This window comes from Struthio camelus, chromosome 2 (assembly GCF_040807025.1).
Source record: "Struthio camelus isolate bStrCam1 chromosome 2, bStrCam1.hap1, whole genome shotgun sequence".
Taxonomy (NCBI): domain Eukaryota; kingdom Metazoa; phylum Chordata; class Aves; order Struthioniformes; family Struthionidae; genus Struthio; species Struthio camelus.
In genome coordinates, this window is record NC_090943.1 from 40,542,010 (window position 1) to 40,558,993 (window position 16,984).

The 16,984-nt window shown below is 44.1% G+C and overlaps 2 protein-coding genes across 5 annotated transcripts in view; one reads left to right on the plus strand and one right to left on the minus strand.

The window, feature by feature from the left end:
- Positions 1-1,478: 1,478 nt before the first annotated feature.
- FKBP14 (FKBP prolyl isomerase 14) lies at positions 1,479-7,727 on the minus strand. Its single transcript, XM_009676488.2, has 4 exons — positions 7,341-7,727; positions 5,350-5,501; positions 2,551-2,678; positions 1,479-1,816 (listed from the first exon to the last, which is right to left on the minus strand). Exons 1-4 carry the CDS (start codon positions 7,532-7,534, stop codon positions 1,658-1,660), a joined length of 633 nt encoding a protein of 210 aa, XP_009674783.2. The 5' UTR covers positions 7,535-7,727; the 3' UTR covers positions 1,479-1,657.
- A 555-nt stretch (positions 7,728-8,282) lies between these two features.
- PLEKHA8 (pleckstrin homology domain containing A8) overlaps positions 8,283-16,984 on the plus strand; it is a 29,666-nt gene continuing 20,964 nt past the window's right edge. For 2 of the 4 annotated variants that reach the window (XM_068935262.1, XM_068935263.1), the window contains exon 1: positions 8,283-8,402. In XM_068935262.1, coding sequence (XP_068791363.1) covers positions 8,363-8,402 — 40 coding nt within the window. In that variant the 5' untranslated portion in view covers positions 8,283-8,362. Of the gene's footprint in view, positions 8,403-9,132; positions 9,225-16,984 lie in introns of those variants that run through there. The other 2 variants (XM_068935266.1, XM_068935265.1) reach the window with 2 other exon arrangements.

The following is a 16,984-nucleotide window of genomic DNA, read 5'->3' on the forward strand; positions in this document are numbered from 1 at the left end:
CCCCCCCCCAGAAAAAAAAAAACCCAAAACTCCCACACCCAAAAAACCCACTACACATTCAAGGTCATTTTTACTTTGTTCCCCTAAACATTCACTACTGGCCGCTGTCAGAGAAGAGACAGCAATCTATAGCCAGTTCCTAATGCTTTGCTCATAGGAAGCTGAACACTCTTTAATAAAGTAGTTTTCTAATACTTGCTTAGAACACTAGGGGGCATGGAGAACAAGTCCCTTTTCTGTTGTGAATCTTGACTGTAGAGTCTCACTTCCCCAGTATCAGCACATTGCACCAATCCGTATTTCACGAAACTGCATTTGCAGTTATGTCCCTCTATAGCCTTGAGCAATGCCTTCCAGGGAAAAAACAATATTCAAAGACCCCTGTGTCAAAGACACAGGGGATCCAATTCCTTCAGCAGAAATGCCTCGTTTAGCCGTTATCCACGGGTTCCTTCCTGTTTTTAATTCTTCTCTAGGCACAGTTCAAACAAATACAAAATAAATTTGAAATCTTCATACTCCCCACCCCTCCAGAAATACAGCACCATAACATTTTTATACCATGCATATTTTTCTAAAAAGTCACTTTAACTTAAAACTTCAAACAACTTCTTTGTGATGTACTGGTGAAAATAGAGCAAAGAGGCAAGAACAGACAAGTTCTGAAACTCAGTAACAAAGCAGGCAGGCCAATGCAAGGGGTTTCTCAAGGCCAAGTTCACCTTCCTGTCAGTATGCCTCTTGCCTTTCTGTAAATGAGACCAAGGACAGATTTGCAACATTTTGTCTTAAGATCTCATTCAAAACTTGAGAGGATAAAAGTGCAGACTTTCTGTATGAATGTAAGGTCCAAGTTTCAAAACAAACACTGAAAAAAGGCACATCACCCTACGTACTGCAGCACAACTTGCTATTTTTCAGATCACAGACATTTCCTAAAATGTTACTGACATGGGAAAAAACACTACAAAAAACCTTTAAAAAGCTGACCTTTAACTCCTACTTTGTTCACATCATTTAAAGAAGAAAAATACAAACTTAATTTACTGTCATGGTTGGTAACACTCTCCATTTAGAAGAGCAAATCAGCACAAAATAGTTATTCTTTTTGCACAGCTTTGTATCAGTTGCTAAGCTGCAGGAAGAGATGCTGATGATTTCTAGTATATCTTTCCAAAATCTTCAGAAAGAAGTGAAATCAGCACACTCCTCTTCAATCAGTGACTTACATGAGAAACAAGGCCAAGTAATTAAGCCACAGCCTAGAAGTTATGCATTAAGGACTCACTGAAAATGACCTTAACACAAATACACACACACACACACATCACAGAAAGGCACTGAAGTAGATTTTGATTTTCACAGTGTTTGATATCTGGAAAGTTTGTTCCATTTCTGAAAAATAAATTAATACAAAAGTTAAAAAAAAAAAACACACACACATTGATATGCACATCTGCTGCATAAAAGGAGGTACATTTTCATACTTTAAAATAAACATTTATTCATAATGAACAGAAATTCTCTTTAATATAAAAAAGAATGTTTCTTTGTCAACAGCAACTGTCAACTCAAAAACACCGAATCGAGATGAGAGAACCAGACATTCTCCAAGTCACTGCCATTTCTGTGTCATAAGAAATTAGGCCACATTTTTCTACAGCTCATCATGCTTGTATGTGAATTCCCTTGCAGATATAAAACCATCACTGTCTTCGTCTTCTTTATCAAATATGTCTTCAACCAAAGCATCATGCTGAGTGTCATTTACCACTGCTCCATGCTTTTCAAATTCTTTCTTCAAATAAATTTTCACCTATTACACAAAGGCCGAGTTAATATTTTGGTGGCTTATGAAAGAATTACATTATTGGACCGTAAGAGAAGGCTATGAAGTTTGGGATGGTAGTATTACACAATAGATACCTTCCTTTCTAGGTCACTTTCAAAATGATGCTTGTCTGACTGATTCGGTAGCTCTGCTGAGTGATGAAAGACTCTTTAGCAATAAGAGGTAATAAAGCTAGCAAACGAGTTACCACAGCTTTAGTGTATCTGACTTAAACAATGAGCGAGGGAGAGGGAGAAAATTGGAAGGCAGCACACCACCTGCAAGGCTCATCCCACTCCATCCCACTCTAACCAGCCAGCAAAGACTTCTTGGGCGTCTTATCATTCTCAGCAAGCATATTAATAGTTAGCCTAACAGCTCATTAGTCCTAGCTACCTATTCTGTGCATTACCCAATAAACAATAAATGATTGCCTTAAGCACTTTTAACTAGCTAAACTTAGAACTGTTAGAACTTTTAACACAGCTAGCAGAGTTGCTCGGTGGATAGTAAGTGTCGCCTGAACAAGAGTGACCAAGGGGCACAGGGAATTACAACTTGCATACGTTAAGATTAACTGACACTTCACCTAAGTGCTAAAAATCTAACTCTAAGCATTTAGATATTTCCATAACAGGATCAAGTTTAGCTCATCTTCCCCTTTCCACTGATCCTATCTCACCCTATAGGTTTGATAGCAAGAAAAGTAACCCACTAACCTCTTGCTTGGATAGTTTCCAGTCATCATTTAGATCCATCTCTTGGAATGACTCATGAGATCTTGGTCCATTCCTAATTTCTAAAAGGTCGATGTTGAATATCAGTGTACTCTCAGGTGGAATTTTTCCTGCCCAAAATGATAAACATGGAGACAAGTTAAAAACAATTACACATTCAGTGCCTTATAAAAGCCATATGCCCCTGAGCAAAGTTCTTCTAATCCTACTTATTTTGAAACACCTTGCAATTTGAACTACTGAGGGTAGACAACAGCGAGCAGTGTGACTACTTCAAACTGTAGTCTAGACCCCAAGCAGCCCCAGAGCACATATGCAATTTTAGATGTGACTAATTTGGACAGACTGCTATGGGTTGATGCAAACCCATATTAAGCAATCATCACCACAGGTCTATGATACAAGGTTCTGGGATCTGATGGTCACGGTCAGAGCCAGCTGGGACCGGAGTGGAAGACATTGAAGGAAACTGCACAGCCAGAAGACCGCTACTGCATCACACAGTCACAACTGATAGAGCAGTAAGAAAGGAAAATTCAGTCCTCCTGAACATGCATACCCTCTCCCCTAAATGTCCAAATTCCTTTCCACTGCCAGTTGAGCCTTTGCATCCGATACTTTGCTACTGGAAATAACTCTTTTGGTGAAAAATGACAAACGTGCAGGAACGCTGTCAGTATCCTGTAGCTGTCTTAGGGCTGCTACACAAAGCAGCGAGCTATTTCTAAACACACACTAGAAACTAAATATAAACATTTGTTCAGATGAAATGCATTAGCATCATTCCATTTTAGATGCAGATAAAGAGATTGATAATTTCCTAATAGTGCCAAAGATCACGCTTCCCCCCCTCGCTCCCCCACCAAGTGATTTCAGTTTATCATGCACTGGATTTTTACAACAGTGTGGTATCCCTTCATGTTAATGGTTGAAGCTACTATTAGAGACATTTTAGCACACCACTTGGCTCCTTATATGCACAGGCTGAATAGAAGCAAATATATTTCTATATTGCTTGGCAGCACTCCAAAAATATTCCTGCACTTTGAAAAGATGGGCAGAAGAACTAATGCTCACCTAGTATTTTGGAGCTGCGGTGTTAAATATACCCTGAGCTGCAGCAACAGGCAGGTTTATAGATTTACAGTATGAAGAAATAAGCAGATACTTCTGGTAATACAGCCCACAGTGACCTGCTCAGGGCCTGGCATTTCTGAGGGTTGCAGAATAAGGCATCTGATCCATCATTCAGGTCAGTCAGCAATCAAGGCACCAGGATGGAAGCTAGTAAAAAAAGGGTGTGTTCTGAGGAAGTACAGAGGAAATGAAATAATTCTGTCTGTCTTCCAGGGCATCACTTGAAAATAGCAACATGGTTACGTTCAGATAAATACTTCAACATTTTCCTAAAGCAAGTGATTTCTTAAGCAGCCAGCAGTGTTTACTCTTTCAGCCTTTTTGCATTAAACACATGAGGCTTGCAAGCCTCTGAAGACTAAGTGTAGCGCTTTGCACATTAGTCTAGGCAACTAATTCTGTAACGTTATGCTACGCTACTAGCTGAGCATTGCAGCATTTTATGTGTTTTTGTGGAGAAACGTACAGCTGTGCCCCACTCACAGGCAACTGACTGACCACCAAGTTTCCTGTTCTCTACTGGAAGTAAAATTACTTCTAATACTATCTCTTGAGCTCCAAACCAAGGCTTCTAGAAAAAGATTTTTTTAAAGGATACTTTCAAGAAAAGAGCATATGGAGTAAGTCCACTGTCACTGCTTAACCTATGCTCCTTCCTACTTGCCAGGAGATAGAGACATTCAAATACTCCTCATCCCTAAAACAGTTTCATGCTAATCGGAAAGGACATACCAGTAAGAATTGTACATCCCGAGACATTTATCCTTTCTGCTTTAAAATCTTGCTTTACGTTAGGTCATTTGTGACCACTGTTATCATCATTAAAATATTCTAAATAATTACCTAAAAAAGTGCTAACTAAAACAAACCCCACAGAGCAGTCAAAGTAGCCTTTCCGCATCATTCAAATTGTCACTTGTTTGACTACTAATTCCAGATCTGACTCTCCCATTAAGAGAGGGATCTGGAAGTGTTTGAAAGAAAAAAAAAAAAAAAATCAAACACTGTTAGCAGTAGACAGGTTGAGAAAACACCGCTAATAATTATTGAACAACAAGACACAAGCCATATTCAGTAGATGTGAGTACCCTCACGTGCCCACATATCTTAGTGTGGATAACAGGCACTGCCCAGACTGAAAATAGCTAAAACAGGGAAAGAATTAAATGCCCCCGATGGAGAAATAAATGATGACTTTTCACTGTATGACTAAGGATATGAGAGGATGGGTAGCAGCACAGGGAGTTTCTCTGGGTTCTAAAACCCACAAACAAGTACGAGGCTTGCATATTTGCATTCATAAGTATTACCACAAACACAGCTGCAACTGCCAAGAAGCCAACAGTCACCTAAAGCAGGGCACTGTTGGGCACACTTCTAACAGAAAAGACACTCACAGCAGGCAGCGCAGTGGCCATCATCAGTTCTAATTTTTTTCCTGCATTCACCACCTAACCACTTAATGGACATTTCTGCAAAAAACAAGTTTGTGAGAAAGAGTACTTGACTCCATCAGTTTCTCTTATTTACTGGAACTAGCCTGGAAAGCTTGAAAACTTGCTAACCTCTTATGCTAAAAAGAGTAACAGTAAAATACATGGATAAGAAAAATTTGAAGTAAGGGGAGGACTGCAGGTGTTTTACCTTTTCCCTCTTTTCCATAAGCAAGGGAGGGTGGAATGGTTAGCTTTCGCTTTTCTCCCACACACATGTCCTTCAAACCTTTGTCCCAGCCTTTGATAGCTTCCCTTATGCCAAGTGTAAACCACATAGGCTGACCATTGTTATGCTTGTGGCTGGAAAATAACGGAATACAACACTTAGTCTTTGAACAGCAAACTCCATAAAAGGTGTGTGGAGCAGACAGAAGATATTCACAGCAGAGTTATATAACAGAAATCTTATTCGGCACCTTGGCATTTCTTAAATAAAAGAAGATTTAAGCCCTAAAATCTTCAAAACTTATGTCTTGCATGACAACATTCCTTAAGAAATAAAACAGCATATACAGGAGGTTTATGACAACACTGAGCCACCTGGATCTCACTCCGATTTCCCTGATCATGGATTTCTACTTTGCAACTGATAGACTACAAAAGCATTCCTACTTAAAACATACATTCAAGGCTGCGTTCATTCCGTGGTAAACTGCAAATCAAAAACCAATTTCTAAATCTTGGTCGCATTTACAGTTTACCCTGTCCCATGCTTAGAAGCATCAGCAACATCTCTTTTGAAAATAATCATTAGGGGAAAAAATGACTATGCAACAGACAGTTTAGAAGAATAGAAATAAATACATGCAAAACACTTGAGTTTAAAATAGGTAGACCAGCCCTTTTTCCAGTTTAACCAGGTGGTGGTACACAAGGACTACCTCCACTATACTGGCAGGCACAGAATTTTAACCACAGTCAAAAAGCTCTAGTTACCAGTCATGCAAGAAAGGTGCTTAAAAAGAAAACAGAGCACTTACAGAAGTTAGTCAGGAGCGAAAACTTAGAATGTCACTAGAACTCCTTTTAGACAGGCAGGTTAGCTACAAGAGAAAATTAGTGAGATTTTAATTTAAATTGCCTACAAAGGAATGAGCATGCAGAACACAGCTCTTTTTGTATGTTGTCCACAAAAGCAGACTTCAGACACAGTCTACACATACTTGAGCATTTTGCTGTCTCCCACTATTAACACTCAATCGATGTTTTACCGGAAAGGCAACATTAGCAAGTCTTTGCAGACTCTTAAACTCCTTTGAATGTCTGGCTCTTATTCCTACTTACATTACAGCTGCCCTGGTATGTTGATTTGTCTGGTCTAGGGCAGGTGAAGAATATGCCACTTCAGCAGCAAAAAAGTACCATTGTTCTATCAGCATTAGGAAGATTTTTTTTTCCGAAGTAGAGGCAGACTTCTCCTCCAGAAGTTTTCCTTAGAAACCAGAAAGAAATTTGTGCACAGCACAAACTGTGCACCTAAAAAACCACTCAGATCATACCAAAAGCTGTATCTCAACTGTGTCTAAGAAGAGGGTGTCTAAGATGCTTTTAAAAAATATAATCTCCTTTTTAGGGACAAACCAGAAAACAGAAGCTAAATGGCATTTATTTTAGAGCCTCACTCTGGCAAAGGGAGGGTGATGAACTTCACTGTTAGGTTTGTCTCACACGGTATTGCGAGTCGGTGTCTCCCTAAACTCTTAAGTTGTAAGGACAACCCAAACGTCCTGGTCCCTGGTCGTAGCGGGCGGGTGGGTGTTGCAGTGTGCAAAGGCTTTCACAGATAAGTTTGTGCAGTGTTGCTAAAAAGTTGTTTTAATTCACTAACAAACAAAAAACGAGGGTAAATTTTGAACGTGTATGCATGGCTTTTATTTTCCCCGTATTCTTTGCACGCATATGAACACGTATTTGGGGCATTTAATCTTAAAAACAAAGACCAACTGGCCCTCGACATAACACTCCTTACAGAGCAATATCGCAGGCCACCGTTTTGCAGTTGGCTTGCAGGCCGCAGCGTGTGGGCCAGACTGAAGAAGCACTGACAGAAGGCGCCGTCCTCTTTAAAATATACATACAGATTTGCGTGCAAGCCCAGCACCTAGCTCGAAGGCAAGGCTCCCGGAGCGAGCTACTTACGTGGAGTGAAACATGGAGCCATCCCTCTCTAGGAAGCCCTCGTAGTGTACCAGCATCATGTCCCCCCACTTGGTCCTCCTGTGGCAGAGGAACGGCTTCTGCAGCACCTCCACCTTCACGTCGGCCGCGGGGATCAGCGCCGCGGCCGCGCAGCCCAGCACGGCGCCGAGCAGGGCTGCCCGCAGCGCCGCCATCGCCACCCCACTGCCGGGCCCCCGCCCGCCTCACCGCCGCCGGGCCGCCATCCCGCCCGCGAACCCCCCGGCCTCCCGCCCCGGTAACGGCCGTAACGGCTCTCCGCAGCGGTGGCAGGACGCGATGCGCAGCCCCCTCGCGCCCGCCCAGCAGACGTGGCATTAGCCCTCAGAGCTGGCAGCCCCCGGCTTCAAAGGGGGCAGGACTAGGCGTAGAGTGAGCCCTCTGATTGGCGGAAACAGCCGTCCGTTGGGTTACGCCCTTGTCTGTTCTTCGCTGTGCCCAATCGGCAGTAGTGCTCGCGGGGGGCTCTGTGAAGGAGGTGGGCGGGCCTCGGCGCTCCAGGAAGCGAACGTTGGCGAGCCGGGGGAACCCCGTGGAGCCCTCGCACAATAGAGCCGGCTCCTACCGGCCGCCTATTGGGCAGCGCCCTCAGGGAAGGAGCGTTTCTATTGGCCGTGGAAGGCCACCTGCTTTGGGCGTTCTACGGCTGCCTCCCCGCCTTTCGCTGGCTGATCACGTGGGTTGCGATTCTCAGAACCGTTTGCGCTTCCTTAGCGCTGCGAGGCCGTTCTTCAGAGCGGGAGCGCTGCGGGTTCTACGCCAGGAGCGTGGCGGCGGGGGCCGGGACCAGGGAAGGCGGGCGGCAGGGCGGCGCCCCGCTATGGCCCAGGGCGCCGGCGGTGGCGGCGCGGCGGCAGCGGCGGCGGGGCCGTAGCGGGGGGCGGCGGCCGGCGGCGTGACTCCGCCGGGGGGCGGCGCGGCGCTGCCCGGAGCCCGGCCGCGCTGCATGGGGGCGGGCGCCCGCTGCCGCCGCCGCCGCCGCCATGGAGGGGGTGCTGTACAAGTGGACCAACTATCTGAGTGGTGAGTTGCCGCCCGTCCTCAGCCTGTCTGCAGGGCGGGGGGGGGGGGGAAGGAGGCGGTTTCTTGTAGGGGAATAAGTAGAGTAATATTTTTACAAAGTTAAAAAAAAATCTGCTTATGAGTTTATATTTCTAAATATAATATTTATGCTATTTGTAAATCTATCTATCTATCTATCTATATATATATATTTACTTATTGAATCCAGACCAGCGCTGGCCCCACGTTGCCATAATCAAGCCTCGCTGTGACATGGGGACTGGCTCGGGTGCTTCTTGTTTTTTTTTTTTTTTAAATTATCTTATTTTTCTTCAGCTGTATAACAAAATTACCAGGGAACCACGATCCAGCCCTCGAGAAGGCGTTTAGTCCCTTTGTGGGCTGTGGCTTTTATTTGGGGTTTCTTGTACATTCTCTGGGTTTGCTGGTTGGGGTTTTTTTGTTTGTGGGTTTTTTTTTTTTTTAGCTGCACATAGGTCATGTGCACCAGCAACCTTCTCTTTTTGTACACCCCTATGAAACTGAAGGGTTTTGCTGCCTTTTATTGAATTGCTTCTGCAAGTGTAAATTTTAGGAAAATCCCAGACCTCTGGGAACAAGAGGTATCAACATTAAGTCACACGTGGGGGATTTGCATGAAAGCCCCAAAAAATAAAGGGGCAGTCCTACTAGCTCCAGGCCCCGAGTCGAAATTTTTTCGAGTGCTCCTGTGCCCTGAGGTGCTTGACTTTCGTAGCAGGTGAAGAGCAGCTGTGCACGGTCACCCAGTCCTCTGTGGGAATTAAACGTGGGGGCGCCCAAAACTTTGCAGAGGCCGGAAAGGTCTGTCATGCTACGTGTGTTACTGTGAGGTTTGCTGGACGCGTGGGAGCCTGGGGTAATTCTTTGTAGTTGCTTGTGGGTATGGGGTATTCCCTTGGGTAAACATCGCTGTGATGTGTTGAAACGATTTGGGAACTTGATGGTCAGAAGAATTAAGTGTGACCTTGAGGTTGCCTGGTGGAAATCGTGCTCTGAGGTACAGTTAAGAGGGGTGCCTTCCAGCCTGAATTTTTTTTCTTTTTTTTCTTTCTTTTTTTTTTTTTAAAGAAGTTGGATCAGTTGCACCTTTCATTTTAGTTAGGAAAGTATTAGATGCTATAATTAGATAAAGAAAAAGCAAAAACTAAGGTGAAAGGCAGCCTGGTCATGAATTCATGTGACTTGGGGTTGAGGTGGTGGGGAGTGGTGCATGAGACTGGACTTAGTGGTGCAGTAGAAGGTTGCTACAGTTTTTCCCCTTTAGGCAATAGCTGTTCGGAGAGTAGGATGTCAGATTGTCAGGTCTCAGCACACAGACGTGGATTTCTTGCAGGAGAGGCTTCACTTTGTGGCCTTTGCGGGAGCAGCCATGCTTGGCTCTTCCACTTGGATTGCAAAAACTCGGGCAGCGTTGTTAGTCCTTCCCCATAATGATAATGTCCACGGTCCAGCTGATAGAAAGCTTTAGGTGTTTGTTTTTCTTTGCATCGCTTCGGCGTGGGGCATGCTTGGAGCGCTCACACTTGTTTTTGTGCTATGAGATGTAGGGAGTGAGGGGGACACGGGACAAACCTAGTACTTATTTAGACTACTGAGCAGCATTTGGCGCTGGGGCATTCATGCCTGCACGTGGATGTGCTAGGATTTGCTGGGCTTGCCCTCCGTTTCGGTGGCAGAATTCAGACTAAGAACGAGAAAACTTCAGGTACCATCAAAATTTAACTTTTCTCATTAGTCTCCTTGAAATGCGCTTTCAGCCAAATCACCCTTCATGAAGAAGGAAGATGCTTTGCAAACCTCTGTCCAAATTAATGCAGAATGAAGGAATCTCTTTTCCTTGGATGCGCGAGACCCGCCACAACTGAAAACCAAGCAAGGCTCTTCAGAGAAGATAGGCGAACAGTGTCTTCTCTGTCCTTCTTGGCAGGATAAGTTCTTAGGCTGTAGGAAGCCTGTCCGTTGTGTGTCCGAGCACAGTAAACGTGCTATTCTGTAAGCTGACTATGCTTACGTGCACCTTCTTTTGGCATATAATGGAGAGCATGTAAAGGACTTCCTGCCCTAAAGCCATTAGGTTATACATTTGTGCAATAACGCAGAAAATATTCAGTGTTAGAATATGGTGTTTATGGCTGTCAGTAGCAGAACTACAGGATGGAACCAGGTGGGACCGTGGGGTGACGCAGAAGCCGGAGGTAGGATAAGGGTTCAGCAGATCGTCCATAACAGTTATTTCTATCCGTGTTCTGCCACCAGTGCGCTTCCTCTTGTGCAAGGTTAACTAATTTGGTGTAAATGATATAAGCAAAAAGTAGCTAAAATAGGAGCCATCTCTGTATATCAGTGTATACTCCTATGTTGGTAATACTAGGGGGACATAAATGTACGCAACAGGTATCTTAGGGCATTTCCTCCTTTATTATAAGGAACGCGCCTTTGTTTCACATAATCAGAGAGTAGATAAGACAGCCGCCAGCAGAGCAGGCTTAAAACTCTCGAAAAGGAGAACAGCTTCTCTTGCTGCCTTAAGATGAAGTCAGTGGAGTCTGTTGGTACTTGAATCTCTTCTGGGCGTTTTGTTTCTTATAACATGTGCTGTCATCAGCATCAGGAGAGGTGAAGTCCACATGAGAGTATTTCCTCACAGCCCTTGGGCAGGGAGCTGGTTCTGCCGTGCAGCTTACCGAGTCATTGGCAGCGAGAAAGCTTCAGGTGTGGGAAGCGGGTTGGGTTGTCCGTGGGCAAAGGTCAGAAAGCTCAGCTTGATCGCAAACAGTTGCGAGATAGATTAGCTTGCCTTATTGCTCAAACGAGTTACCTTATTTAGTAATAAATATACTTACTTGCTTTGTATAGATTAGGATAAACTGTGTTAGTGTTCTTTGGTTTCTTCAGATAGCAAAAGACAGTTTTTTATTTGTACTGAGATGGAGCAGGGCTCTGTTCTGTGCAGGTGGGTGTCCCCCCCCCGCCCTACCACTGATCTTTTTGCTCGCACTGTAGTTTCTGCATGCAGGTGTCCCAAAGCTGCCTTTGAAACCTCTGAATTTAGAGAAGTTAGATGAGGTTTCTTTGCCCGAATAAAAAGGCTGACAGATAGCATGTTCTCGAGCGAGTTTTTCTTTTTAAGTTGAAGTCATGTGTGACAGCTTTGGGTCTGATACGCATGCTCAGAGGCCTCGCCTGAGAGCACCCGCTGTGGATCTTGTGCTTGCGATAAATGTGTCTTCTGAGACTGCTCCTGTCTATGCTTTCCCCACTGAATTGGTTAAAACCATAAGGGAACAGGCACTCTGCAAGCAGGATTAACTCTAAAGTAGTAATTGTGATAGCACTTTTTTCGCTTGGGTAAACATATGATGCCTCTGCAGACTTCAATTAATGAATCCTCAGGCCATCGAGAGCTGGGCATATTAAGTAGTGAAGGCTTGTAGGTTAGCCTCAGCTGAGCCCACAGTCAAAGCGTGTAGTTTGATCTTTAAAAGTTCCTGGGTTTCATCCTTTGCCAAAACTCTGTCTAACATCATTGAGCATTGGAACAGGTTGCCCAGAGAGGTAGTGGAGTCTCCTTCCCTGGAGATATTCAAATCCCGTCTGGATGTGATCCTGGGCAATATGCTCTAGGTGACCCTGCTTGAGGTTGGACTAGATGATCTCCAGAGGTCCCTTCCAACCTAAACGATTCTGTGATTCTGTGATCAGCATTGCTTGGCGAACGGCTGTGGAGGCTAGGGATGGGTTTACAGCAGGGATGGAGGGGCTGTAGCTCTCCTTTCAGTGCTGCCTGCTGTAGTACGCCGTCCGGGTGACCGGCGCATCACCCTAGATCTTCTCCGTTCCTCCGCAGTCGGTCGTGGCAGCCCGTGGTCCTCGCTGAGCACAAAGCGTTCTGGCACGGGCAGCATCAAAGCTGACTCCTAATTGTAATGTTGTAACGTGACGGTTTTCAGCCTGGGGGATAATAACTGCAGAATAGAGAAGGGGAGAGAGGTGAAATGAACTGCTCTTCTCTGCTGTTTGGGAACTGTCTCCCACATGAGATCCCTACTTGAACTTGAGCTGTTTCGTTAAATTTACTTACTAATGAAGAAAAATCTCTAGTCTTTGGAGATTACCTTGTAAAAATAATCTGAGAGTTTGGATTCTCACAAGGTTTATAGAATGAATAAATTATCACTTACCCTTAGGGAAAAAGAGAATAGAGTTGAGGAACATCTTCAATTCTGTATCCAATAGCTAGGCACTTTCAGGATTTTTTGTTTGCTTTTCCTCTCCTGCTGAAATTCAATTAAGTTCAGATCTTCAGCATAAGACGCTTTACCTGCACTAACTAGCCACAGGCAGGTTTCCAGCTGCGCTCCGGAAGGAAGGAATGTGTCAGGTCTTGGCTTGGGAATTAAAGGCGGCTTAGTCATTAGAAATGGAAAAATACCAACGGCATCCACTGATCTGCCTAGTATTCTCTATATGATCAGTGAAATGGCTTTGATCACTTTTCTCCAGAAAGCCAAGCCTTTCCTAGTATTCAAATACTCTCTTTTTAAAATGGGCTGAGTAACTCTAACCCTGAGTTAACTCATCTTCCTTGAAGCATTACGTCCTCACGTTCATGCTGTCACTGGTCATACTGCATCATACCCCATACCAGCATCAGCTCTTCCCATCTTCCTTCGTGAATCATTCACTGCCATGTTATTGTTGTGCTCTGAATTCCTTGCAGTTTATGTCATGTGCCAAGAGACCACGCGAAGCAGTAAATCTCAGGCTGCATATAAAGCTTTAAATTACTCCTATCTCTAATGATTCGGAATTCCTTAACAGACTTGGAGGAGACTAAAGAAAGAGCATTAGCTTGTATAGATGTGTTCTGGATGCACATGCCAATGCTGCTTAGAGTGACTCAGTTCCAGGAGTTGGATTTAAGAAATCTGACCTTTTAGAACGGGAAACAAGTATACTTGCAGTTGATTTCAAGGTCCTCTATGTTTCCACAAAAGGAAGCAGTCATTGAAAGCTTTGCACTCTAGTAGATATTTAATTCTCAAAAAGCTCTTGCTTATCATTCTTTTCTCTTCTTTTTGGCCCTCTTGGGTCTAGTCCAGGTTCTGATGATGCAAAAGCAGAGACTGGCTTTTGTGGAGCTGCAACTAGACAGCTGAGTTTTCTGTTTCCAGAGCTGTGATCTGGCCAGTATTACTGATAGTAATTGCTCTGAGACTGGATGTCGGCTGAGGTGGACTGCAGAGTCTCACCCAGGCCTGGCTGCACTTCTCACCCAGGTTCCTTCCCTGACGAGTCAGTTCGCTCTCTTTGGATTTTGCGTGACTGTGTTTGTGTGGTTTGACCTTCATTCTCACCTCTCTCTCTTCCCTCCTCCACTCCTCTCTCTCTTTTTTTTTTTCCTCCCCTCTATGCAGCAACCTTACTTTTGTCTAACCTTTTTAGGACTTCAGTAGCAGAGCAAGTTTGATGAGGCTGCAGGAATTGGAAAGGGTGCCTCTTCTCTCCTTGTGTAGGGGAGGGTGCTGGAGCAATGCCATATAGCCCACGTAGCTGCGTAGAGTTTCCCACCAGCTATGCAGCAGTACTGGTGCCTCTGCATTTTGTCTTTACCTCTGCATGGTATAAGACGTGCCATCGTGTGTGTTTAACTAGACTGGGTCAACGCAACAAATCCAGCCTAGTAACCACGCCACCGATCAGAGATAGGAGCTGCTAGTTTGCTTGGCCTCAGCACTGTAAACAGAGGTGGAAAATCCTTAGGAACTGTCAAGAGCTGAACGTTTTGTTGCAAACAGTGACCTGAGTTATTGAACTCTTGCCTCCATTGCCCTCAGAAAATCACCTCTCTGCCCTCTTCATCCATTCATTGTGTCCACTTTGAAGATGTCTGACTGCTTGTATGCTGTTCTCTCCATCCCTTCTGAGGACTGATACCTGGCCACTGGAATCAAATTCATTTGCAAATAAACAAGCAGGCCCAGTTGCCCAGTGAAGGCAGAATTATTTTTCAGTGCTTCGAGCACTGCACGAACAGTTGGATTTGGAAAGGAGGGTGGGTGGGCTTTGTAGGACTTCCATGAGAAAATAATTTGGGAGACGATCACTGTGTTATAGCAGTTCTAGCTGTTGCCTGCTTCACTTGAACCTCTAAGATTTCTCAAACAAGTGATAAATCTGCTTAAGAAGTGATAAAATTGCTGAAGTGCTAAGTTTTTTAAATTTTGTTGATTTAAGGGGCTCTAGGTGAGGGGATAATAGCTCGCAGGGGATATATGAACTGTGACACACTTGTCTGCACTTGCACTGTCCTTCATGGGTGAAGACTGTGGATTTTTATACTGTCACTACAAAATTCACTGCAGAATTGATTAAGGTTGCAAAATGCAACCAGTGCCTCAGATCCCCCTTCCCTGTGGTATTTTCTGTGTAGAAGACTATACGTAAAGAGCAGACAGCAGTTTTGGTGCACATGGCTTATGTCAAGATAACCCTTTACCGTTTTAGTTCTGCTCACGGTATGAGAAAGCTTCAAGTCTGGTCTTTGCAAGATATTCTTATGCTAAACGCAGCTTGTTCCTGAGTAGGAACACTGTGGTGACTGACAACAGTTAAATGTGCAACAAAATGAATCAAACTGAGTCTCACAAAAGGTACACACACAATTGGTTTTCCAAGAGCTGAATTCTAAGATTTAGTGTGTGGGTGTCTAGCGCTGGGAAGCAAATTGAGATTTTTCAAAACTACTGTTTTGTCCATTTGCAACATGGAGATTTCTGTAGCCTTAATTCCGTACAGATATCCACAGAGACATGCATTAAGCCCAACAATGTACCTTTTGGACCAGTATGAAATGTCTGTGTTATATAGCTAAGGAAACACAGGGAGCTCAGTGCAGAAGTAAACTTTTTCAGCATGACCCAGGGCAGTTCAGCAGTCTTTCTCCTAAGCTGAAAATAGGATCTTTTGACTCGGTCCTGTGTTTTAGCCGTTAGAGATGCATCCTCTAACTGAAAAATTTGACTTTTTTTCATAACAGCAAGGCATTTTGTGTATGAGTGCCACGTTCCAGCAGTAAGTTATATAAGGCGAGGGCAGTGTATTCTGGGCTGCAGCTGCTATCTGAAAAACCAGGAGCAGGCTGGGTTTTAACAAAGATGCAAACTTCATGGTGTTCATAGACTTAAGTCAGCACTGATAACTGGAGGAGGATGCCTGCTGCCTTTTCTCTCTCTTTTTGTCACATACTCGCGCTGCCGTGGTCTTGTTTGCACTGAGTTTTGTGCAGCTTTCACACAGCTGCCGATCTTGGACGCGGTGCTGGGCGGAAGCTGTAATTCATCTGCCCTTTGGTGTTGGGAGATAAAGGTGGTGGTAGGTGGTGGTATGCTGAAGATGTAGCACCGCTTCATTTGATCCAGGGTTACGTGAAAGGATGGATATTGCTTGTGCTTGCTGTGAGATGCAACTGAAACTGGCATCTCTTAATTGCAGCTTGTTTTCCAGGTTGTAAGTTTGACTTCTTGAGTATGTAGTTCTCCCAAATGGGTTGGCTTTGTGGATGTCTGACATGATCTACATGCCTTCAAGTGGTTTTTCTTCCTTCAGGCTTGGCACTTTGGAACTAGTGCTTTCTGGAATATGAGTTGTGCAACATTAAAGTTTGAATTATGTCCAAATTTCAACTGTGTTATCAAGAAACGTCAAGTTTGCTCAGTGATAATTGCATCCAGGCTTCCTGAAGTGTAACAGTGGAAGTAGGCAGTGGAAACTTCTAAAGAAATGCTAAATCCTTAACAAACACTGAATCCTTAGATATCTGTTTTTATGATGGACAATATCAGATCTTCCAGGTACTAAAGGTGCTAATTTTGAGTTTTGCACAAGGGTGCAATATCTGTTAGGACTTCAACCAGTGTCTGCCAAGTTGTCTGGAATCTCTTCATTCAGTCTCCTGTGACTGGGCTCTTAAGCTACTATTTGCTTTTCATGTGCCTTGCATTTTATCAGCTTTTTCTGCCAGCAAGGTCAATTTTTACTGTTAATGGCTCTGGGAGGCTGAGCAAAGCTGTGGAAGTATGAGCTATGTTTTGTCCTGCCCTGTGCACCAGCAGTGTAAATAAGCTTAGTAAATTCTTCTTCAGAAATGTGACTTTGCTGTCACCATTAAGGCCCTGAAGGATTCAGCTTTAACTTTCTATCAGATAAAGTCTGACTACTTAGGCCCACACTTTGCGGTTTTCCTCGGAGAGTTAATGGGGAGAGAATAAGACTGAGTAAGCCTGAGATTTGTGTTCATGGAGTGACTCTTTGTTGCTTTGGATTTTCTTGTCTGCTCTTTGCTTGTCTGCAAGTGTCACGCTCCTGTAATTGAAGATTGCATCCCTGTTGCGGTGTCCATGATTTGTCAGTCACACGTTCTTTTTAGCTAGTCGTTTAGGATAACGTTTCCGTGGCTGCTGAGTCAGTGTCATTGAGGTCCAGGAGGTTAGGACATCTTCAGAGAGAACCTTGCTGTTGTTTTCATGGGTTTCCCTTAAGAGGAAAAATGTATTTTTATT